The 20,773-nt window shown below is 42.7% G+C and overlaps 1 protein-coding gene across 5 annotated transcripts in view; it reads left to right on the forward strand.

The window, feature by feature from the left end:
* Window positions 1-5,085: 5,085 nt before the first annotated feature.
* TM9SF4 (transmembrane 9 superfamily member 4) overlaps window positions 5,086-20,773 on the forward strand; it is a 51,067-nt gene continuing 35,379 nt past the window's right edge. For 2 of the 5 annotated variants that reach the window (XM_047745189.1, XM_047745191.1), the window contains exon 1: window positions 5,086-5,293. In XM_047745189.1, coding sequence (XP_047601145.1) covers window positions 5,279-5,293 — 15 coding nt within the window. In that variant the 5' untranslated portion in view covers window positions 5,086-5,278. Of the gene's footprint in view, window positions 5,294-6,138; window positions 6,257-13,286; window positions 13,308-14,424; window positions 14,447-20,773 lie in introns of those variants that run through there. The other 3 variants (XM_047745190.1, XM_047745192.1, XM_047745188.1) reach the window with 3 other exon arrangements.

Raw genomic sequence — 20,773 nt, forward strand, 5'->3', positions numbered from 1 at the left:
GCATCTCTTCCCTTTTGGAAGTTGGCAATGACTGCTAGTTGTCACCATAACCATGTCCCCCCTGCTTCCAGAGAAACAACATTTTTATCAGGAGGCACATGACTTCCCAGAACGAAGGCTGCACTTCCCACTCCCTCTTGCAGCTAAGTGTGGCCAGGTGATTAAGTTCTGATCAATGGGTTGTAAGTGGAAGTGTGCTATAGCACCTTTTGGTATTCTTTCTTAAAAGACAACTGATGTGGACTCTTTGCCCCTTATTTTTCATCTCTTCCTCTATCTTGCTGCCTAGAATGTGCATGTGAAGGCTGGAGCTCTGGCGACCATTTTGAACCTTGAGGACCGTGAATTAACTCAAAGGATGGCAAAGCTGGATGGGGCTTAGATCTCTTAAAATATTTTAAGCACAGCCACCATAGCAACTAGAAGGGTCCTCCAGACTTTCACCTCAGAGGGTGTGGCATGCACTGTCAGTATCCCTTGAACTGGGCTAGACTTTTAGCTGCCATTATCTGCATCATGGTATGCCTGAGGGCTCTTTTCCTAAAGCTGCAGAAAGCCTCAGCTGCCAGTGTTCCCAGAAGGCCAAAGTGCTGAGGAATTCATCCACTCTGGGATAAATCCTCAACTAATGACTTCTGGGAGTTGGTGTATAAATACCCTTGCTCCCTTGCTCCCCTGGTACGGTAACTGTGAGGTGTGTGTTTTGGGTTGTTTCCCAGAGTTTCCCCATAGGATATGCTTCAGTTACTCACAGAGGTAAGTTGCTTGACAACATACCTTCTCCAAGTATAGCTCTGACATGACTGTGGGTTGATAGTTTCATTTATATTCATGAATAAAATGAAAATGAAATAATGAAGATGTGCATGGGAACTTCACTCATTAGTCAATGACATGAGCAACTTCTTTGTAACTCAAGCAAGAGCTTCCAATATACCCTCACATTTTTGTGCTGATTACAATGTAACAGATACAGGTACAGGACATGTAAGTCTTAATCTGTGCAATTGCCTTTTTCTTTAGCACGTGAAGTCTAGACCAGGGACTGGCAAACTAGGGCAGACCATGTTTTATTGGAATACAGTGATGCCCGTTATTTGTTGTCTGTAGTGGCTTTCGTACTGCAAAAAAGGGTTGAGAATTATGACACAGTCGCACAGTCTACAAAGCCTAACATTTTGACTATCTGGTCCTTTACAGAAAATGTTTGCTAGCAAAACAAAATTTCAAGCCTTGATTTGTAGCATTTGCTGATTTAAGGGGGGGGTATAAATATTCCCACCATTGCCAATTTCAAGCTACTGACCAGAACTCTGTTATGGCTTTCACCGGCCTTAAGCACTTTTGCCTTCATAGGACCCTTCCTCCATACAGTATATATTATATTTTATATTTATAAATATAAATATAAACATGAATATTTTATTTAAATGCCTATGGATATGATAAATAGAAATACTTATTTAAATATTAAATATATAGTTGATAACTGAATTGATAGAAAGATGAATATACCAATAGGACCTATGAAAACTTTCCCTTTGACCCCCAAATTCATGTTTTCCTTCTTTTTTAAAAAATTTTAAAAAATTTTTTTGGCAGAGAGAGATCACAAGTAGGCAGAGAGGCAGGCAGAGAGAGAGGAGGAAGCAGACTCCCTGCTGAGCAGAGAGCCCAATGCGGGGCTTGATCCCAGGACCCTGGAATCATGACCTGAGCCGAAGGCAGAGGCTTTAACCCACTGAACCACACAGGCGCCCCTGAAATTAATTTCTTTTAAAATCAGAAGGAAAACGTGGGGAGCGCACATATATATATATATATATATATATATATATATATATATATATCACATCTTCTTTATCTATACATCTGTTGATGGACATCTAGGTTCTTTCCATAGTTTGGCTATTGTGGACTTGCTGTTATAAACATTATAAACATTAGAGTGCACATGCCCCTTCGGGTCACTACATTTGTATCTTTAGGGTAAATACCCAGTAGTGCAATTGCTGGGTCATAGGGTAGCTCTATTTTCAACTTTGTGAGGAACCCCCATGCTGTTTTCCAAAGTGGTTGCTCCAGCTTGCATTCCCACCAACAGTGTAGGAAGGTTCCCCTTTCTCTGCATCCTTGCCAGCATCTGTCATTTCCTGACTTGTTAATTTTAGCCATTCTGACTGGTGTGAGTTGATATCTCATTGTGGTTTTGATTTGTATTTCCCTGATGCCAAGTGATGTGGAGCATTTTCTCATGTGTCTGTTGGCCATCTGGATGTCTTCTTTGCAGAAATGTCTGTTCATGTCTTCTGCCCATTTCTTGATTGGATTATTTGTTCTTTGGGTGTTGAGTTTGCTAAGCTCTTTATAGATTTTGTATACTAGCCCTTTATCTGATATGTTGTACATAAGTTAATTTTCAATAATCCCTATGGCCAACGGTTGGTTCACAAAATTCCTAAAAACTTAACTATTGGCTCTTGCAAGCTGGATAAGCCAGCTCCTGCATGCCATTTCCTTCTGGTGTCCCTTCATCTCCCAAATAAACTACTCTGGCTTGAATCCTTGTCTCAGAGTTGGCTTCTGGGGGAAACCAAGGTAAGACAGAGGAAAGTAAGCTTCTGACTTGTTAAGTCATTGTTATTTTGGTGTGTGTGTTGCGGGGGGCGGGGGGGTTCTTCCTTACAGTTGGCTCTTTCCCAGCTGAAAGAGGCTTGAGATCATTCATAATGTAAACATTCAAAAAATATTTTGAGGACATACTTAATAGGGACACAGATGGTAACAACATAAATCCAGTTCAGGTCTTCATGGGAGATAAAGAATAACAAATGGGGCGCCTGGGTGGCTCAGTGGGTTAAGCCGCTGCCTTCAGCTCAGGTCATGATCTCAGAGTCCTGGAATCGAGCCCCGCATCGGGCTCTCTGCTCAGCAGGGAGCCTGCTTCCTCCTCTCTCTCTGCCTGCCTCTCTGCCTGCTTGTGATCTCTGTCAAATAAATAAATAAAATCTAAAAAAAAAAAAAAAAAGAATAACAAATGACCAGATTATATCTGTATCTATATGTGGCCAGGGAATACCTCTCTAAGGAGGTGACAGTTGAGCTGAGACCCAAACATGGGAAGGAGCTAACCACACAAAATGCTAAGAGAAGAGTATTCCAGAAAGAAGGAACTGCAAGCGCAAAGGTCTTGAGGTGCCCATGAGCAGGGCCAGTTTCAGGCATATCTGTGTGGATGGGGCCCAGGGAGTGAGGGTAAGAATAGTAGGAGACAAGCCTGATCTTGCAGGGCCTTGCAGGCCATGGTGAGGACTTGAGATTTTTGTTATCACAGTGGCTGTAAATGGAGAATCAAGATTAGAGAGGACAGGAGCAGCAAGCAGAAGGAGGCCAGGTAGAAGGCTGCCACCTCAGGGACACAGGGTGGGGTGTGAAGCAAGGATAGCACAGTGGATTGCTACAAAATAACCCTCAACAAATCATGCCCCCTACCGAATTTATGCCCTTGTGTGGTCTCCTCCTACTCTGATTCTGGGCTGACCTTGTGACTTGTTTCGACCAACAGAGTGGGGCAGAACTGATGCTGTGGGAGTTGTGAAGCTTAGGCCTTAGGAGGCCTTGCAGCTTTCACTCACCACCGTGGACCTGAGACCATAATGTGAAGGAGCCTTTGCTACCCTCCTTGGGGATGAGTGCCCCCATGGAGAGAGAAGCCTTGCTGACAGCCAGAACCAAACACCCAGACATAACAGGCCTCCATGCACCCTACAGCCCCAGCTGAGCCAACCGCTGAAATTGCAGGAGAGATCCAAGGTAAGACAAACAGAAGGGCCCAGAATGCCAACCCACAGAGTCAAGAGAAATAATAAATCTGACCAGCCAGATTCAAAGGGAAGAGAACTAGAGTCTCCTCCTGATGGGAGAAACAGCACGCTCATGTAAAGACAGGAGAACTTCTTGGCAGCCATCTTTGTGGACAATCCACTAGAATGGGACTCATAGGGGAGGACTAGAGTTCAATTGCCCCCTGCCAAGAGGTACAATTAGATAAGAGTCTTATGAATGGTTTTAGCATAATGCTAAGGGCTGCAGCACACAGCAAATGCTCAGTAAGTGCTGATTATTTTAATCATTATTATTTTTTAACAACTTTTCAAACAGCCACTGATAGCACTGGTACTTTATCCACTTTACAGTGATACGTGGAATAAATGAACTTTCTGGTTTCTACCAATTTTAACATGGTGACTCTTTGAGTCCCCTTTCCAGATATTGGAAATTTTCAAGGCTTAGGAAGACTGAGTGACTTACCCCGGTCACACTCTTAGCTAACCAGACCATGGTGAGGTTCACATTCCAGGATGTCTTCCTCTACTAAATACACAGTTTTTCATTCGTTTCTTTAATAATTAGTGTATTGGGGTGCCTGGGTGGCTCAGTCGGTTAAGCGGCTGCCTTCTGCTCAGGTCATGATCCCAGGGTGTTGGGATAGAGCCCCACAGAACATCTCCTGTTCTGGGGAGAGCCTGCTTCTCCCTCTCCGTGCTGCTCTGCCTACTTGTACTCTCTCTCTGTCAAATAAATAAATAAAATCTTAAAAAAAAAAAAAGTAGTGCATTGTATTGGGCTCTTGCCATCTATCCGAAGAAGTATACATATATGTATAATGACAATTATTTATTGAACACATACTATGTAACATTATGTCATTGAATCCTCATCATAAACTTATTATAATCCCCTACCCATTTTGCCAATGAGAATAGGGTTAAATAAAAGACAGGATCCTACCCTTACAGGGGTTACAATCTGTTAGAGAGGATATAAAGTAGTCAGGCAAATTATATATTTAGTTACAAATTATTCCCGGAGTTGGACTTCTATTGGAACCCTGGTACCAATCCCACTCATCAAATCAAGGCCTCAGGTAACCCTGGCAACGGGTCCTTCTGCCAATAGTAAAGATGGCGCCCAGAGAACCGGTGCACTTACGCACACCCTCGATAGCCACAATGCGGGGGGAGGGGCGGGGAGGAGGAAAAGGCGGAGTTTCTGCCAGGAGTTAATATGGCTCCCATAGCTACACCATCAGCTCGTCACCTAATCAGCGACCTCACTGCCCAGACTAGGCTGCCCATCAGGAGCGAAGTCTTCTCGCCCCTCCACTGACCACGACTACAGGAGAGTTTGAAGCCAGACAGCACCCAACGGAGTTAAACTTCGTAACCAGGGAAACACCACTTCCGCTGACGTCATTACGGCGACACGTGGATCCAAGATGGCGGCAGCGATGGTGAGTGAAGGAGACTCTGGGAGCCAGAGCTGGAGCGGGGCCCTCCGGGGCATCCCAGGACCTTCCAGCGCCCCATGCCTGGCCCGAGCCACCTCCGGGACCCCTAGCTCAGGCATGAGGGACGTCCCTGACTGGGCTTGTCTCTCCCAAGCTCCCCCTCCCCGACCCTGGCCCCACACTCAGGCTTGTCAAGGCCCGGAGTTTTGGGGGAGGCACTGGGTCTGAGGAAAGGTCTCGGTTACTGTTTCCGCCGGTTCCTATTACTGCTTTGGTCTCCGCCTCTTGTCACCCCCTTTTTCTAATTCTCATTTCCCAGCCCCGATCCCTCCGAAGAGCCCCCTATTATTCCCACCTTCGCTCCTCCTCCTTACGTCCAGACTTTGCTCTTTGCCTTCCGCCTTTCCATCCTGACCAGTCCGCGGATGCGACCTCACCTCTGACCAGCGTCCCAGCCCAAGCCCCGTCTCAGATCCTTTCCAGATCCCTGTTCTCATGTCCACCTTCAACAACTGTTCCCACCGCGCACAGACCTTGACTGCCGCTACCCTGGAACATGCCCTTACACCCCTCTCCTCCATTTTCTATCTCCAGACCCTTTCTAAACATTTATGCAGTCTTCTCTAAATCTGCCTCTCTCCTGGGGAGCTTTTATCCCATTGGTTCTCAAACTTCACTGTGCATAAGACTCTCGGGGTGTGTGTGGGGAGCCTGTTAAAAATGCGGTTTCCTGAGCCCCACTCCCAAAGTTCTAATTCTGTAGGTTTAAGTGATGACCAGGAATCTGCACTTTTATAAGCCCTCCAGTGATTATGATGCAGGTGATCTGTGAACTACGTTTTGAAAATCACCTTGTCTGGCTGCCTCTCCCTTGGGTGCCCCTGCAGGGCCACACAGCTCTTTAGGAAAAAGGTTCATTAGAATGGAGCTTGTTAGGATGGAGGCTCTGCGTGGGTAAGGATGCAGGTGAAAGAGCTGTGTCTGGAAAGTGGGTCAGAACTTACTGGCTCCTATACAGAACCCTGGAAGCAGACCTATGAAGGAGTGGCCTTTCTTGCAGAAGCTCAGCTCACATTCTGCTTGTCAAGAGACCAGAACCAGAATTGAAGTCACTTTGTCCAGAGTGATTTTTCTACATCTTCCTATATGTTGCTTCCTCAGCAGATAATTTCATCCCAGAAATGAATGCAAAGGAAAACACAGGGGAAAAGGAGGCTGACAATTGACTTTAGCAAAGGCATATTCTTATTTAAATTCTTTGGTGTTGGCTTTCTTCAAAGAAGGGTAGATTCTTGGCGACAATGAATTTCCCTTCTTCTGTTAACCAACAGATAACATCCTTTTTGTTTAATGAGGGATTCTTCATTTAGAACCTGAGGTCGGGTGAAAGATTTCCCAGCCTTGCCTGATTTCTGTGGTCTCAGACTTCAGTTTAAACCATGAGTGATATGTTGAAACCAAATTTTTTTCTGGACCACATTGAGAACAAGAATGGTATAAGAATGAAGCAGGAAAGGGGCACCTGGGTGGCTCCGTGGGTTGGGCCTCAGCCTTTGGCTCAGGTCATGATCTTGGCATCCTTGGATCGAGCCCCGAATCGGGCACTCTGCTCAGCGGGAAGCCTCCTTCCCCTTCTCTCTGCCTGCCTCTCTGCTTACTTGTGATCTCTCCCTTTCTTTAAAAAAAAAAAAAAAAAAAATGAATGAAGCAGGAAAAGTCACACCCCGCCTTGCCATAGGGAAAAAGTTCAATAAAGTGGCATTTATAGCATTGCACTGGGTAATTCCTGCCCAGTTCCGAGGTTTTTTGTTTTGTTTTGTTTTTTTAAAGATTTTATTTATTTATTTGTCAGAGTAAGCACAGGCAGACAGAGTGGCAGGCAGAGGCAGATGGAGAAGCAGGCTCCCGCTGAGCAAGGAGCCCTATGTGGGACTCGATCCCAGGACGCCGGGATCATGACCTGAGCTGAAGGCAGCGGCTCAACCAACTGAGCCACCCAGGCGTCCCCCGAGGTTTTTAAGAGGTAGTAAGGGGGCAAAACATATTTCTGGCACAATTTGATGTAATCAACAAATATACAAGTGCCTGCTCGGTGCCAAGACCAGGAGTGTAGTTGCGAAGTAGAGGGTTAAGATGCCCAGCGTTGTAGAGCTTTTTCTAGTCTGTGGAGACAGGTGGTGAACAAGTAAACAAGTAGATGGACGAGATAACGTCAGCTGGCGGTGAATGCTGTGAAGACAGCAAGGCGAAGTGCTTGCGATTGGGGGCAATGGCGTGACAGAACTACTTTGGATTAAATGGTCAGAGAAGTCTTTTCAGAGGTGACGTGAGTTGAGACCTGACTGACAAGAAGGAACCAGCCAAGCAAAGAGTAAGAGTGTTCCTCGCAAAGGAAATCACAAGTGTAAAAGGACCAGTATGGGAAAGAGCTTGGTGTATTTGAGGAACACAGAAGGCTCGAGGGGCTGAAGCACGGTGAGGGGTGGGATTGATGCAGGATGAAACTGGAGAGAGGCAAGAGCAGCTGTGTTACTAAAAGCACGCCTTTAATTGCAGTGGATCATCCTCTACAGTTCCAAGTCTCTGGGTTGCCTTTTGAAATAGACTGTTCCATTAGGGCGCTTCCCCTTCCCACACCTCCAGAACATTACGTTGGGGAGCCAACTTGCTTTCAGCCTGTGGAAGACCATGACAAGGAGTTGGGATTTTATTGTAAGCTCAGTGGAAAGCGCGGTGATCCAGTGTATGTTGTGAAACCCGAGTATTGCCCTGTGCTTTCGTGGTGGGTATAGTAACGGATTTTAAGAAACTGAGGATATAATATGTACATTGCAGTAGTGAATTTATTACCGAAGGATTTGTGTAACAGGCAAAGTGGGATCACAGATAGACTTGAGTTTGACCTGTGTCAAGCACTTTATTACATGGAAGTCAGAACCGTCCCCACATCCTCGTATACAGTAACTCTTTCACAAGCAGTGGGGGTGGGGGGTGGGGTGGATCTGCTTTGGGTATATGAGTTTCTGTGGCAATTCATACAGCCAGAGAGGAACTATGGTAGTGGATTCAGTGACCGTGGGAACAAGCTGGGTTTTTGTATTGCCCTTTATGTTTTAAAAGTTAGGGGGCGCCTGGGTAGCTTTGCTACCTTCGGCTCAGGTCATGATCCCACTCAGAGGGAAGCCTACTGGTCACCCTCTGGCTGCCACTTCCCTGGCTCGTGCTCTCTGTCTCTCCAATAAATAAAATCTTTAAAAAAGAAGAAAGTTAGGGTCATGGCTTCAAGTTTCTAGAGATAGTTTATGGGCTTTTCCCTCCCTCGCTTTTCTTAGTCAATGGCCCTTCTTCCTCGGGGCTTGGGCTGTCTGCCACCTGTCAGGTGTGTTAGCACAGTGGGTGTTTCCTAAACCTGCAGGACGGGACTTCTCCCAACGTAGTGGGGGATTTAGCTGGTGTCAGCAGAAGTTCTCTCCAGTTTTCCTGCGGGATTTAATTGGTGTCAACAGAAGTTCTCTGCAGTTTTCCTGCTTTCCTCCTACCGTGGATTTAGGTGACTTTATAAAGTTACAGGACACTGAGTTGAGACACCTGGGTCTTAGGTGAGAAGCAGGCTCATATCTCATTCTTTTTTTTTTTTTTTTAAGATTTTATTTATTTATTGGATAGAGATCACGAGTAGGCAGAGAGGCAGGCAGAGAGAGAGGAGGAAGCAGGCTCCTTGCTGAGCAGAGAGCCCGATGTGGGGCTCGATCCCAGGACCCTGAGATCATGACCTGAGCCAAAGGCAGAGGCTTTAACCCACTGAGCCACCCAGACACCCCACATACCTCATTCTTTATGGAAATACTGAGCAGATGGCATATGCTTTGGGGAATATTATTTTGGTGGAACATGGGAAGTGTCCTCTGAATACAATTTGTAGGCATCACAGGAGTCCAGAAACCTCCATTTGGAGGCTAAAACTGTGTGCTTCTCTCAGATCTATTTTTGTCCATTCTGTCCGGGTTTTATCTTTTTCCTTTCTTTGTTGGATATAATTCATATACCCCAAAATTTACCTTTTTGAAGTAGACAGTGTAGTGGTTTTTCATTTAGTCACAAAGTTGTGCAACCTTCACCACCATTTACTTCTAGAACATTTCACCACCCAAAAAGAGATCCTTTAGCAGTCACTTCCCACTCCTCACTCTCCTCAGTCCCTGGCAACTACTGATTTCCTTTCTGTCTGTATAAGATTTGCCTATTCTGGACATTTTATATAACTGGAATCATAGAATATGTGGTGTTTTGTATCTGGCCTTTTAAATTTCTTTTTTTAGGACCGCATAATGTTCTCAAAGTTCATGTTATAGCATGAGTCAGTACTTCATTCCTTTTTATGGCTGAATAATATTCCATTGTGCAAATACACCACATTTTGTTTAGCCTTTCATCTGTTGGTGGACATTGGGACTTTTTTTTTCCCCCCTACTTTTTGGCGGTTGTGAATGTTATTGTGAATATTTATGTGCACGTATGTGTTTCTTTGGGAACACATATTTTCAGTTCTCTTGGGCATATACCTAGGAGTAGAATTGCCAGGTCAGTTGACAGTATTCTGAGATTATTTGGGTTTGATCCAGTCCAGGGCTAGGGAAATGGACTGAATGACCAAAAGACTCATTTGAGCAGATGGAGGCAGGGCTAGGCACCCCCCAAAGCCCCAGTCAGAAGCCTAGGAACTTTTTTTCATGGCAAGGTCTGGACGGTAGAGGACTGGAACAGGAGGCAGGAGGCCTGCACTCTGCCACCAGTCCCATGTGTGGGCAGTTGTCATCTTGTCTGGGCCTCACGTTTTGGATTGGGAGTCAGCAGTATAGAGCTTAGTCCCAGCACTGACACTGATCACCATGTGGCCTGGGGCAAATCACTTTGGCTTTTTGGTCTGTAGCCACATATGTCATATATGAAATGAAGGTTTAGACTTGATGGTTTCAAAATTTCAGATTGAAAATTCTGTAGTTTTGAACACTCGAATTTAAGTTTGTTTTCCGTGGTCATAGTTTCTGTAGTCTTTCCAGGCTGCTGTCTGTTGGTTGTGCTGTCTTCTTTGATCTCTCCAGTTGCCCTACTGGCATGAATTCTACAGGAGCCACTGTGTCCTTGGAGCTAAGGTGCCAACACCAGGCCCTGGTTCAGATGTGTTTCTCTGAGCATTCCCTTTAAAGGAGGGCCTTCATCCTCTCAGGAAGTACAGAGGAGACTGAGACAACATTAAGTTGCCTCTTGGTTTCTCTTTTACAACTTGGACAAAAGTTCCCTTTTGATCTTGGCATTAAAGAAACAAGTCGCAGAATGTCGGAGAAGGTCGAGTTTTGATCTCTGGGCACTGGCAGGAAGGTGGGAAGGACCCAGGATGAGCAGGGCCATCTGGCCACAGACGAGTGATAGCCACCTACCACCGCCCAATCTGCTTTGATCCCTGAACCATTTGCTGACACTAGTGTTTCCCAAATAGGGAACTATTGGGGGACATCCAGGACTTCTCAGTTCCATCTCAGTCCTCTTCATTGCTTCCTTCTCTACCTTCCTAACGTGATTTCTCACCTATGCCTGAGCATTAAACTGACAGGCCTCCCAGTGTCTGAAGTCCCCAGGTTTTGTATTCAGAGGATATGCTAAGTGCTCTTAGCAGTTCTTAAAAAACAAAATCAAAGCACAAGTTGGAACTGAATTCTTAAGACAATTTAGAAGTGAGTTTGGGTGCCCTGGCAAGTCACTTACTATCTCTGGGCCTCAGTTGCTACTCATAGTACATTAGATGCTGTAAGTTCGGCAGTCCGTGGGCCACATCTTACGTGGACTTGATTTGGGGTAGGTTGGTTTGATTTGGTTTGGTTTGGTTTTGACTGGCACCGGACCTAAAAGTTTTTGAGTTGGTTGCCAGCATTTAATTGGGAGATTTCACATTTAAAAGCTTCTGGGTTTTCATTTTCTGTTGAGATTTTGGGCCCAGATACCCTGTCAGGGGCATTCCCCACGCAGGGCCCAGCTCATCGCTTCCTCCTCGGGGCCCTCCTGTTTCACTCTGGAGCAGTCTCACCATTTAGGTCACTTGCAGGGAAGGTCCTGGTAAGTGTTTGAATTTGCAACCCCTGTATAAGATAGTCTCCTTATAAAGTGTTTCCTACCCTGATGTGCTGATTCAAAAGCTGGTAAGGGTGTGTGGTAATCTCCCACGTGACCTACCTAACTTCAAGGGGAAAATTTCTGCTCAAACAATGCATTTCAGTTGCTAAACCATATGCCCATCCAATATTCCATGTGATGCCTATGAAAGCCCATTTTGCAGGTGAAGAAACTGAGGCTTGGTCTAAGGACCTGAGCTAGCATCCAATACTGTGATTGCCGCAGTTAACCATTTTAAAAATCTTTGTGAGTGTGTGGTAAAATACACATATAACAAAAGGTATCACTTTAAGTTTTTGAAATGTACAGTCCGGTGGCTTTCATTGCGTTCACGCTGTCGTCCAACCCTCACCACCATCCATTTTCAGAACTTACTTTCCCATACCAAATCAGTTTCCTTACTTTTGAAACGAGGGGTGACACTGTCCTCAAAGAATTGGTGTGATTATTAATAAAATATGAGATGAGAGCACCTGGCACAAAGAGAGCTCTCTGTAGTTTTTCTATTCCGAGGTTTGAAGTATTCCAGAGTCAGTTGCTTCAATTAACAGAGCGTTCTTTTGCAAATGCGCAAAGGGGAGAGGGAAGGTCAGTGCAGTTCTTGTGTTTTATTTCTGCCCTTTCTGGCCTCAGGGCTTAGGTCCGGTTGTCTGTTGCTTGGTGACCGTAGTTATAACTTTCACTTGGACTTCGGCAGCTGGCTGCTAGTTTTCCCTGCTCCCAAAGAACAGCTTGGAGTCTATGTATCTCTGCTCAACGGCAACTCTGTATCTCTGGGCTCTGAAATAAAGGCTACATTTTCAGTCTCCTGTGTCTAATTTGGTTCTCTCCCCCACCTTTTTCTTTTTTCCTCTGTGACTTCTTTAGCTCCATGGAGGCTGTTTGTAAGTGGTCCTGAGCTGTCATTAGTCTTCTTGCATGTGTGGTTGAAGTCTAGGGGAGCTCTAACTGATTGGGCAATTGATTTCAGTTAACTGTTGGCAAACTGTGCCCCACAGCCTTTTTCTTTCTTTTTTCTTTTTTTCTTAATCTGGGGACCAGTTACTACATGGTCTTAAAATGGTGACTGTGCCTCTGAGAAAGAAATAGAAGAATCTAGCTTACTGTTGAGAAAGCTGCTGCTTTTGCAGCGGGAAATGTGTGGATAGGAACCAGGAACCAGAAAGGCTGGTCCAGACAGGCCAGACTCAATTGCTAAGTGATGCTATATATGGGAAAGAAGACTGCAAGGCAGGGGACTCCGGAAGAGAAAAGAAGGTTAACTTCTGCCCACAGAGAAATGTGAGTGAATGAACAAATTTTTAGTTCACAGGAGGAAGCTTTTTTTTCTTTCTTTCTTTCTTTTTTTTTTTTTTTTTAAAGAAGTTTCATTGTTCACACCTTTTAAACCGGATGGAGCAAATTTTAGGAGGTGAGGCATGCTTTTTAGTCCTAGCAGTTCATTGCTAGGCTGTTGGGAGAGTTTTTTCTGCATGCTCAGCCTCCCGAGAATAAACTAGATAGGGAGGGCAAGACCTTGATTCTTGGGTCTCTTGAGCTTTGTAACTTTCCAGGTCACCCATATCTTTGCCATTGATGGGGTGTTAGATTACAGCATGAAGGGCTTCTAGATTGCTATCACCTTGCTTCTTGACCTGCAGCCTTTGCTGTCTCGTGACTTGAAAACCAAGTGAAGCAAAATAATGTTGAATGGGCTGGTTCGCATTTTAGGACTCCCACTCCTTTCTTGGCTCTGAACAGGCATTTGCTAAATAATTAATTGGCTTTTCAGACTGAACTTCGCATGAAAGTTCTTATGATGATCAGTTGAAAATTAAAGGAAGATACAAAGGAATTTCCCAAGAAGCAGGTATTTTGCTACAACACAACTTCCTTACAGAAACGAACTATGGGTCAAACATCCTTCTATCAGGCTGTCTGGGCTGCAGAGATAAAGAAGTGAAGGAGTCACAGGAAGTTTGAGCTGGTTTGTTTTTTTTTTTTTTTCAGGTTTATAAAGGTGTCATTTAACACCATAAAATGACTGATTTTAAGTGTATAGTTCAGTGCTCGCTTCGGCAGCACATATATTAAGTGTATAGTTCAATGACTATAGTTCATTAATTTGTCATTCAAATGACTGATTTTTTTTTTTTAAGATTTTATTTATTTATTTGACAGACAGAGATCCCAAGTAGGCAGGGAGGCAGGCAGAGAGAGAGGAGGAAGAAGGCTTCCCATGGGGCAGAAAGCCTGATGTGGGGCTCGATCCCAGGGCCCTGGGATCATGACCTGAGCTGAAGGCAGAGCCACCCAGCCACTGAGCCACCCAGTACTCACCTGAGCCACTCAGCCACCCCCAAATGACTGATTTTAAGTGTCTCTCTCCCTCTGTCAAATAAATAAAATCTTTAAAAAAATTATTCCTAAATATCTTATTCTTTTTGAAGTTATTATAAATGGAGCTATTTTCTTAATTTAATTCAGTTAAATTAGTTCAATGAATATGCTTCATTCAATTTTAGTGAATGTATAGACTTGTGCAATCATCATCTCAATAACACAAAGTTTAGAGCATTTCTGTCCCCCCAACAGGTTCCCTTACAGCCAAGGGGTTGATACTTGGAGTCATTCCCTGCTCCCACACCAGCCAACCACTGATCTTTCTGTCTCTAGATTTGCCTTTCTTGGGCATTTCACATAAGTGGAATCATACACCATATAGACTTTTGCATCTGGCTTCATTAACTTGGCATACATTTTATGGGGTTCATCAGTGCTGTAAGAGGAATTGGTAGTTAACTTCTTTTTATTGCTGAATACTATTCCATTGGATGACCGTACTGCATTTTGTTTCTCCCTTCACCAGTTGATAGGTATTTGGATTGTTTCCAGCTTTGGACTTTTTGATCAAAGCAATTAGGAATATTCATGTACAAGGCTTTGTATGGACAACTATTTCCTCTTCTCTTGGGTAAATGCCTAGGATTGGAATTGCTAGGTAGCATGTTTATGTTTAACTTTTTTTTTTTAAGATTTTATTTATTTATTTGACAGACAGAGATCACAAGTAGGCAGAGAGGCAGGCAGAGAGAGACAGGGAAGCAGACTCCCCGCTGAGCAGAGAGCCCAATGTGGGGCTCCATCCCAGGACCCTGGGATCATGACCTGAGCCGAAGGCAGAGGCTTTAACCCACTGAGCCACCCAGGTGCCCCTATGTTGAACTTTTTAAAGATACTGCCAGACTTTCCCAGCTGTACCACTTTATATTCCCATCAGTATGTGAGGGTTCTAGTTTCTCTATCTTTGTCCACACTTGTTACTATGTGTGTTTTTGAGGTTAGCCATTCTCATAGATGTGTGCCGTGCCTCATTGTGGTTTTGGTTTGCATTTCCCTAATGACGAATGATACTGAACACCATCTCATGTGTTTATTACCCAGTTGTATACCTTCTTTGGTGAAATGTGTATACAGATCTTTTGCCTGTTTTTTTTTTTTTTTTAATAATTTATTTGACAGAGAGAAATCACAACTAGGCAGAGAGTCAGGAGGAAGCAGGCTCTCTGTGGAGCAGAGAGCCCTATGTGGGGCTCGATCCCAGGACCCTGGGATCGTGACCTGAGCTGAAGGCAGAGGCTTTAACCCACTGAGCCACCCAGGCTCCCCTTGCCTGTTTTTTAAATTGGGTTGTTTGTTTTATCGTCAAGTTGTAGAATTTTTTTTTTTTTAGGTCTTATTTTATTTTTTTATTTGAGAGAGAGAGAGAGAGAGAGACAGAGCACAAGTAGAATAAGCAGCAGAGGGAAGGGGAGAAGCACACTTCCCACTGAGCAGGGAGCCCAGCGCAGGGCTCGATCCCAGGAACCTGGGATCATGACCTGAGTCAAAGGCAGACACTTAACTCACTGAGCCACCTAGGTGCCCCTGTAAGAATTTTTTATGAATTCTGGATACAAGTCCTCTGTCAGATATATGATTTACAAAGAGTTTTCTTCTAGTCTGTGGCCTTTCATTTTCTTTTTTTTTTTTTAATTTTAAAAAATTGAAGTATAACTGATATACAATATATTAGTTTCAGTTGTATAACATGGTGATATGATATTTTATATATGTTAGAAAATGCACACATAATACATGTTGGAAAATGCATAGAAATGTAAGTGTAGTTATCCTGTCATCATATAAAGATATTATAATATTACAGTATTTTTAATTATATTTCTTATGCCATACTTTACATTCTCATGACTTTACTTATGTAATTTTTTAAGATTTTATTTATTGATTATAGATAGAGGGAGAGCACAAGCAGGGGGGACGGCAGGCAGAGGGAGAGGGAGAAATAGGCTCCCCACTGAGTAGAGCACCTGAAGTGGGGCTTGATCCCAGGACCCTGGACTCATGACCTGAGCTGAAGGCAGACGCTTAACCAACTGAGCCACCCAGGCACTCCTAGACTTATGTTATAGATAGAAGTTTGTACCTCTTAATCCCCTTCACCTACTTTGCCCATCCCCCCAGCCCACCTCCTCTGGCAACCGTTGGTTTGTTCTCTGTATTTGAGTCTGTTTCTATTTTGTTTATTCATTTGTTTTGTTGTTTAGATTCTTTTTTTTTTTAAGATTTTATTTATTTATTTGTTAGAGAGAGAGAGAGTATGTACAAGCCAGGCAGAGGGGCAGGCAGAGGCGGAGAGAAGCAGGCTCCCCAATGAGCAAGGAGCCAGGTTCGGGACTCGATCCCGGGACGCTGGGATCATGACCTGAGCTGAAGGCAGCTGCTTAAACGAGTGAACCACCCAGGCATCCCTGTTGTTTAGATTCTATGTATAAGTGCAATCATATGATATTTGTCATTGTTTGACTTATTTCACTTAGCATAATATCCTCTTGGTCCCTGTCTTTCATTTTCTTAATGATATGTTTTGAAGGGTAAAAGTTTTAAATTTTGATGAAATCCGTTTTATCAGTTTTTTAAATATAGATTGTGCTATTGGTGTTATATCTAAAACATCTTTGCCTAACTCAAGGTCACAAAGATTTTCTCGTAACTGTTATAGAAGTTTTATAGTTTTTGCTTGTCTGTTTAGGTCTAAGATACATTTTGGTTAATTTTTGTGTGTGGTGCGAGGTTCCTTTAGCATGCTGCTACCCAAATGTCCAAGAACCGTTTGTTGAAAAGGCTGCCCGTTCCCTATTGAATTGCCCTGGCAACTTGTTGAAAATCGATTTACTATAAACATACAGATTTATTTCTGGACTTTTCATTCTGTCCCCTTGATCTTTATGCATATCCTTACCACACTGTCTTGATTACTATAGCTTTATAATAAGCTTAGAAATACAATAAGCTTAGAATTTGTTATTTTTAAAAGTTGTTTTGGATGTTATGGGCCCTTTGTGTTTCCAAATAATTTTAGGGTTAACTTGTCAGTTTCTATAAAAAAGCCTGCGGAGCTTTCGATAGGGATTGCCTTGAATCAGTTTGGGAAGAATTGCCATCCTATCCATATTGAATCTTCCAATCCATGAAAATGGAATGTCTCTCCAGTTACATAGAATGTTTTGTAATTTTTGGTATACAGGTCTTTTTAAAAAATTTATTCCTAGGGACACCTGGGTGGCTCAGTCGTTAAATGTCTGCCTTTGGCTCGGGTCATGATCCCAGCATCCTGGGATCCAGCCCCACATTGGGCTCCCTACTTGGTTGGAAGCCTGCTTCTCCTGCTTGTATTCGCTCTCTCAATGTCTCTCTCTCTCTCTCTCTCTCTCTCTGTCAAATAAATAAATAAAATCTTTAAAAAAAATGTATTCCTAAAAAAAAAAAATTTATTCCTAAATATCTTATTCTTTTTGAAGTTATTATAAATGGAGCTATTTTCTTTTTTTATTTTCGTTTTTTAAAGATTTTATTTATTTATTTATTTATTTGACAGAGAAATAGCACAAGTAAGCAGAGTGGCAGGCAAAGGGAGAGAGAGAAGCAGGCTCTCTGCTGAGCAGGGAGCCCGATGGAGGGCTTGATCCCAGGACCCTGAAATCATGACCTGAGCTGAAGGCAGCAGCTTAACCAACTGAGTCACCCACATGCCCCGGAGTTATTTTCTTAATTTAATTTTGGGGTTGTTTGTTGCTAGTATGTGGAAATACAATTAATTTTTATATGTTGATCTTGTAGTTTCTGACCTTACTCACTTTATTAGTTCTGGTAGTTGTTCTGGAGGTTCCTTAGGATTTTCTAAATATAAGATATGTGATCTACAAATAAAAGCTTCTTACTTTTTTTCAGTATGGGTGCCTTTAATTAATGAATTATTTGCTTCAGTGCACATTATTTGCATTTATATAGCACAATGTTGAATAGAAATGGTAAGAGTGGACATCTTTGCTTTGTCAATCATCTTAGGGCGAAACATTTAGTCTTTGGCCATTAAATATGATGTTGGCTGTGGGTTTTTTATAGCTGCTCTTTATCTGATTGAGGAAGTTCCTTTCTATTAATTTTTCCGGAGGTTTTTTTTTTGTTTTTTTGGTTTTTTGGTTTTTTTGGTTTGTTTGGTTTTTTAAAAAATTTTATTTATTTATCAGAGAGAGAGAGAGAGCATACAGGCAGAGTGGCAGACAGAGGCAGAGAGAGAAGCAGCTTCCCCGCTGAGAAAGGAGCCCAATGCGGGATTCGATCCCAGGACCCTGAGATCATGACCTGAGCCGAAGGCAGCCACTTAACCGACTGAGCCACCCAGGCATCCCTGTCCAGAGGTTTTATCATGAATATGTTTGGATTTTGTCAAGTGCTTTTTCTTTGTGAAGATTGTGTGATTTTGTTCATTATATGGTGTATTACCTTGAGTTTCAGATATTGAGCCAACCTTGCATTTCTGGGGTAAACCCCACTTGGTCATGATGTATGAACCTTTTTATATATTGCTGGATATGATTTGCTGATATTTTGTTAGGGATTTTTTCCATCTGTGTTCATGAGGACTATTTGTAAGTTTCCTTGTGATGTCTTTGTCTGGCTTTGGTATAGATCTAAAAAAAATTTTTTTAGATAAATGAGATTATACTATACACATTGCTTGCATCTTATTTATCATATTCTTTATAACTTACGTTGGCAGTGTTTTGAAAATAGTTCTACCTTCCAGGTAGTATAGAGAGCTAAATTGCTCTCCCGAAACTCTGCCAGGTTATCTATATCTTGTATATTCAGATTTTTTAAGGCCTTGTAACTCTAATAAGTAAAAAAATCAGATGCTATTGTTTTGATTTTCATTTTTTAAATCATGACTGATGTTGACCATCTTTTTGTGTTTGACCTTGTGGACTTTTTTTTTTTAAACTGCCTATTCATATTCTTTTGGCTTATTTTCCTTATAAGAGCCCTTGGTAAAGGAATAGGCCTTTGTCAGATGTGTGGTAAATATTTTTATCCAGATTGTGTTTTTCTTTTTCTGTGATGTATATATTTTTTAAATTTTCTTCCTTCTCCCTATGTATCCTTTTTCTTTATAGTTTCTGGAGTTTGTTTCATTCTTAGGAAATTTTCCATGTCAAGATTGTTTATTTTTTTATTATTACTAACATATAATGTATTATTTGTTTCAGGGGTACAGGTCTGTAATTCATCAGTCTTATACAACACACAGCACTCACCACAACACATCTGCTCCCTAGTGTCCATCACCCAGCTCCCTATCCCCTCACTTCCCTCCCCTCCAGCAACCCTTGGTTTGTTTCCTGAGATTAACAAGACAAAACCAGAGAGGGAGACAAACCTCAAGATCATTTAAAAGTTTATCTGGTTTGGGGTGCCTGGGTTGCTCAGTCAGTTGAACATCTCACTCTTGATTGTGGCTCAGGTCCAGATCTCAGGGTTGTGAGATCGAGCCCTGTGTCAGGCTCTGCACTGGGTGTGGGGCCTGCTTGAGATTTTCTCTCTCTTCCTCTCTCTCCCCACCTTCTTTAAAAAATAAATAAAATAAATTATTTAAAAATATATCTGTATTTGCTTCTAACAATTATGTTTCAGTTTGTATGTTTAACTCTTTTCTGTCTTCTCCAGTAGCAGTTTGGATAGCTCTGTATTTTAACATTTAGTAGAACATAATCATCAATCAGTGTTAAATGCCATCATTATCAGGATCCTCGGTACCTGCTCATCATCTTTTGATGCAGCTCACCTGTCTGAAAAGAGCATGCCTGTTCCTCTGCCTTCTGACCTTGGGCAAGTTATTTAATCTCGGGGTTTCGGGTTAATTAGCAGTCATCCATGAAATGGTGACAGCAGTCCCAGGCAGTTGTAGCTGTGGAAATGGTGCAAGTCAGCATTTGTAACTTGGCACAAAGTAGGGACTCGTCAGTGGAAAGGACTGTGTGCCACAGGACCTTGTTCTTACTTGGCCAGTGCTCAGTGACTCTATGGCTTCTTGTTGCTTTTTTGTGTTGTTTCCCACCAGGGTGAGTATTATCCTCGTTGCTTTGTCTTTTTGTTTCTTTTGGTTTTTGTGTGTGTACTCGTGCTATTGGTTTGAGACTTTGGAACAGAAGCCTGTTGGGATCTTTCAGGATTTGCTTTTTGTCTCTCTGCAACCTGAGCTGTCAGGGAGCAAGGCCTTCAGCTGCCAGAGCAGCATCTCTCTGCTAAGATTGAAGGATTCTGTTTCACAAGAAGGTAGAACTGGAGTAAGTTCTTAGATTGAATTGGCCTGATGATTACAGGAGATTGTAATCCTCTGCCCTGGCTTCAAATCACATATTCAGTAAGGCAAAAAGGTCTGGTGTCTGGCTTTCTGGAAGGGAAAATTTTTTGATTAGCAAGAAATAATGATGTCAACTGTGGGCTTTTCATATATGGCCTTTATTGTATTGAGGTAAGTTCCTTTTATACCTTTTATGTTGAGAATTTAAATCATGCATGGATGTTGAACTTTGTCATATTCTTTTATTGTGTCTATAGAGATGATCATGTGTTTTTTTTCTTTCATTTTATCACTGTGGTATATCACATTGATTGATTTGCTTATGTTGAACCATCCTTGCATCCCAGGGATAAATCCCATGTGATTTTGGTGTATCCTTCTTTTAATGTGCTGTTAAATTCAGCTTGCTAGTATTTTACTGAGAATTTTTGCATCTGTGTTCATCAAGGATACAGGCCTCTAGTTTTCTCATGGTACCTTTGTCTGGTTTTGGTATCAGGGTGATGCTCACCTCATAAATTGAGTTCAGAAGTATTCCTTCTTTTATTTTTGGAAGAGTTTAAGAAGAATTAATATTCTTTATTGAACATTTGGGAGAATCCACCTGTGAAGGGAGGTCTTAGATTACTGAT

Source organism: Lutra lutra, chromosome 9 (assembly GCF_902655055.1).
Source record: "Lutra lutra chromosome 9, mLutLut1.2, whole genome shotgun sequence".
NCBI lineage: Eukaryota > Metazoa > Chordata > Mammalia > Carnivora > Mustelidae > Lutra > Lutra lutra.